The sequence below is a fragment of the Cynara cardunculus genome, unplaced genomic scaffold (genome assembly GCF_001531365.2).
Source record: "Cynara cardunculus var. scolymus isolate 2C unplaced genomic scaffold, CcrdV1 Un_Scaffold_2578, whole genome shotgun sequence".
In the NCBI taxonomy this organism is placed as follows: domain Eukaryota; kingdom Viridiplantae; phylum Streptophyta; class Magnoliopsida; order Asterales; family Asteraceae; genus Cynara; species Cynara cardunculus.
In genome coordinates this window covers 40,528-44,946 of record NW_020201143.1, presented here as the reverse complement: position 1 = coordinate 44,946, position 4,419 = coordinate 40,528, and the positions used below count along the sequence as shown (strand labels likewise).

At 35.6% G+C, this 4,419-nt stretch overlaps 1 protein-coding gene across 1 annotated transcript; it reads right to left on the bottom strand.

Annotated features, from left to right (window-relative positions):
• Window positions 1-1,023: 1,023 nt before the first annotated feature.
• On the bottom strand, window positions 1,024-3,338 carry LOC112503135 (centrosomal protein of 55 kDa-like). The gene is made up of 2 exons (XM_025107199.1): window positions 1,249-3,338; window positions 1,024-1,155 (listed from the first exon to the last, which is right to left on the bottom strand). Exon 1 carries the CDS (start codon window positions 3,214-3,216, stop codon window positions 1,267-1,269), a length of 1,950 nt encoding a protein of 649 aa, XP_024962967.1. The 5' UTR covers window positions 3,217-3,338; the 3' UTR covers window positions 1,024-1,155; window positions 1,249-1,266.
• Between the last annotated feature and the right edge of the window lie 1,081 nt (window positions 3,339-4,419).

Sequence of the window (4,419 nt, the reverse complement as noted above, 5' to 3'; positions counted from 1 at the left end):
ACAACAATTTGATACATTAGCACTTTTCACGACCATATAAAATTTTACACTACGACGGATGAATCAAGCAGTGGCCCGTGCCGCCACTTAAACCACCTGTGTCCGTCCCTGCACATGAGGGCTGTACCAATAGATTATATAAGAACAATTGATTGATTGTTTTTTATTTATTATAAGTAGAATAAATCTTTAGTTTTCAAATATTGCATTATGGTGTTGATTTAATCATCCCACGTTGACGTTGATGATAAAATATTAGATTTGAGAATAAAAATGACTATAAGAAAGAAAGGAAGGAAGGAAGGAGGGGGTAACTTCGATAATTAAAAGGTTTACTTGGTTAAAAAAATGTGTTTTGAGAAATCCTCAATAAAGAAATTTAACAAATCATGACATAAACTTTTATATCTATAAATAGAAAAATCCTATATATATATATATATAAAAGAAATAACAAAGCGTATTTGAGGTGAGATTTTGAGTATTTTCGTATCTTGCATTGTGGTGTTGTTTTAATCATCTTACATTGACGAGAGTCCTAGATTACAGAATGGCCGTGGCTATAAGAAATGATGAAAGATGTAAATAAATCCTGAAATCTATATCGCTAAGAAGATAAAAATTTATGAAAGATATGGGTGTATGTATATATTAACGAGAGTAGATGATGCTTTTGTGACCCCCTTTTTTGGAAAACAGATCTTCAAACTTTTCGTTGACATATTGTTTGAGTTTTAAATAATCAATATATTTAACCTTAGGTATAATATAATTAGCTAAGGTCATGAGAATAAAATATTTTCGTAAATCATGAAATATGGCAAGTTTGGTATCCGACGTGATGAAAGATATTCGTGTCTTTTTGTGACGACTTATAAGGCTGGCTAATTTTAGCCGACCCTTTTCTAGAAGCCAAAAACAATCTTCATAACAACAATAACAATAGTGATATGGTTGTGAAAGAAACATTAGCAGCATTCAATCATTCAGAGAAAGAAACATTAGCAGCATTCAATCATCCATAACATGGTAACCATATCAGATTAATAGTTGTAATTTTCAAACCCAGAACTCATCTCATGAACAAATTGCAAAGTTAGAAATCAATTTGATCCAACTCCTCAAACATATTTTATTTTACCAAAAGCAAGATATCTGAAACAAAACAAAAAACCCATTTCAGTAACAATGCTTAAGCATAAGGATCAAGTGGACCTTAAAAACACCACAGAAACATCAGCCATTGACCTCAAAACTTGGATCGAATCAGTGTGCTCGAGCGACATACGCCACAGAAACAGCAGCAGCTAAAAGCGTGGTTGCAGATGACACCATCGTCCAAAAGCTCTTCTCTTTATGGGCTTCAGCAGCGGAGTTTTTAAACAATTCAAGTTGCATCTTCATATCTTCTATTCTATTTGCTTTATCCTTGAAAGCTCCCTTGATTGCTTCAAGATCTGTTACATGATCTTTCATCTCTTCATCCATACCGTTTTCTTGATCAAAATCACTGGTTTCAACACTATCCGACACTGTTCTCTTCAAGATTTTCAAAACCCTGTTCGATTTAGCTTCGGCTAATCCTAATTTATCCTTTGTAACATCACATTCTGTTCGGGCTTCCGCATGTTCTGCCTCTAATGAAGCTACTTTTTCCACCAACGATGCACAACGGTTCTCCAACTCGTTTTTCTCTTCTAAATGTTTCCCGTTTGCAGTTGTCATCTTCCCTAATTCTTCATTCAGATCTTCGATTTCCTTTTCAAAACCTATAATCCTCTGTTTGTAATCTGTTGTGATGGTTTTTTCTTCTTCAAGACCCTTTTGAGCTTCATCTCTCTCTATCTTAACTCGATCAAATGAAGCTTTGTAGTGGCTAATTTCAAACTGCAATTGCTCAAGTTTTTCATTTTGATCCAATTTAGAGTTTTCCAGTGACGAAATTTTTTCTTGAAACTCAATCAATTGTTCCTTCATCTTCAACCCTTCAGTCTCCCCTTGAATCTTGGCATCCTCAATTTCAGTTTTATTCTGAACTATCTTCTCAATTGCAAGCTTCTGGTGCTCTAACTCTTTCATGGCATCCTCCAAATCTTTCACCACCAAACTCTTCTCATTAACCAGATTGCTAATTCGTTCTTCGGTTTCTTTCTTTTCTTCTACAAATCTATCTATTTCCGTCTTCATATCCATCTCCTTGCTGGAACTTTCAGCATATCTCTTCTCCAAATCAGCAAGTTTCTCAAGCAATGCTCCCTCCTTGATTCTCATACTTTGTACCAAATCATCGAGTTTTCCCACTTCAGTTTGCAACTCATCATTCTCTCTTTCTTGCTTTTTCTTCTCACCTTCGATGGCCGTTTTCTGTTCGAGTAGCTCCGCAATTTTTTGCTTCGAATCATCAACCAGCATGTTCAACTCAACCACATTAGTCTCAATTGAGTCCTTTTCAGCCAATATAGATTCAATTCGTCTCTCACTGGCTGTGTTTTCCTCAACTAACCTATCATAGTTAGCCTTTAATTCTGTAAGATCCTGCGAAATCATAGCTTCCCTTTTGTCTGCTTGAGTCACCTTCAATTGCAACTCATTCACCTCTTGAATTCTAGCATCCAATTGAACCCTAATTTCATCCTTTTCATCACAAACACGAGACACAACAGCCTTCTCGTTGTTGATCTCAGCCATAAGTTGTTCTAATCTTGTGTTCAAATCCCCAATCTCTGATTCTTTCTCGCCCTTCGATTTCTCAATCTCACTCTTCTCCTCTAAAACCCTTTTCATATCGCCCTTAAAATTCTCGATTCTCGCCTCCATTACAACCCTTTCTCTACAAAATCCATCCATCTCTTTCCCAACAACCTCCGCCAGTTGATTCACATGTGAAGTCACAAATATCGACACCAATCCCTTCTCAATCTCCACCATCAACACCTGTTCAGCCAACGCATTCATCTGTGACTGCAACGAAGCGTTATCCATTGCAGACCGATTCAACTCAGATTCCAAATACCCTTTTGACTGAACTAACGAATCAACCTGTTGACGGAGCACAGCGGTCTCTTTAACCAACATTGCGTTGAGTGATTTCAAATTATCAAGCTGAGAATTCTCAGAAGCAGCAGCGTCGGCCATCGTCTGATGATGATGATGGTGATGATAATGGGTTTTGTCTTGGGGTTTGTGGGGCTTGCTGTCTGCTTTCTTTTTTGCCATGAATTCAGTGTTTTGTGAGATGAGAGCGAGGGTTTGGGATTGAAGATGAAAGGTTTAGAAAATTTGTTAGGGTTATTGACGATTTTCAATTTCTGTGGTGGAGGATAATGAATATATCTGAGAATTGTGATTTTAGGGTTTCGTTTCGTCTTCCTTATATTATGAATTCAAAATTTATTGGCCCGCGAATCGAAAACTACGCGCACTAAACATATATAATAAATAAATATAAATAAATGTATTCAAACACAACACACAATTTAGAGTAAGTTGTATATTTTGAAATTACAAGATGATCATCGTGATTTCTGTAAAATGTTTGGACTTGGTCGTTCTTTCTATATCACTTGTTGAGACAATTCTGTTAAATGAATGGTGTTTTCGTTCTTTTATTGATTTTCTGTCTTTTACCCAATAAAAAACTATAGTTTACATTGTCTTCTATGACCAAAACACACATCAAAATAGAAATCAATTTAAAATTCCAAATCTAAATATCAAATTAATGGAGTAGAACCCTAACTAATATATATGTACACATAAATCAAATCCAAATCTTGATTAAAATCAAACTCATGTGTATATATACATAATATCAAGGTTCTAAAAAACGTGGTGACGTCACCTTGCCGCCACGTTAACCCTATTGACATGGACATACGGTATGGATCCTATTATGACGCGCTATGATACATTATGGCATTAAATGGCGTTACACATTAAGGCGTTACAAGGCTTGGGGTGTAATTTTTAAGACCTAGTAGCAATTAATGTAAATAACTAAATTTAACCTTGTACATATTAAACCGTAAAAAAAGACCTAAATTTTACTTCTCACTCTCACGGTGTCACGCTCACGCTCTAAGCATACGACAGGCATGAAGACTTCAATTTGAAGTTTTGAACACGATTTGAACACTTGTATTTTGAATCAACCTTTTCTTCTTGATCCTTCTGATTTCTGAATCACCTGTACGAAGTTGGTCCCGATTTCTGAATCACCTATTTGAACTTCTTAAACTTCTGATTTCTTGAACTTCTTAATTACATGTTCAAAATTGGTCACGAATTTTGAATCACCTTCTGATTTTTGAATCACGTGAGCACATGTTTATATACAAGGCTTAACAGGTTTAGCTATAAACAACTAATTACAAGTTACAACCAATTACTAACTAATTCCACCTAACAGGCTAACACACT

Excerpts from the sequence above, each read along its gene's own strand:
- LOC112503135 (XM_025107199.1), bottom strand. The coding sequence starts at position 3,216 with ATGGCAAAAAAGAAAGCAGACAGCAAGCCCCACAAACCCCAAGACAAA.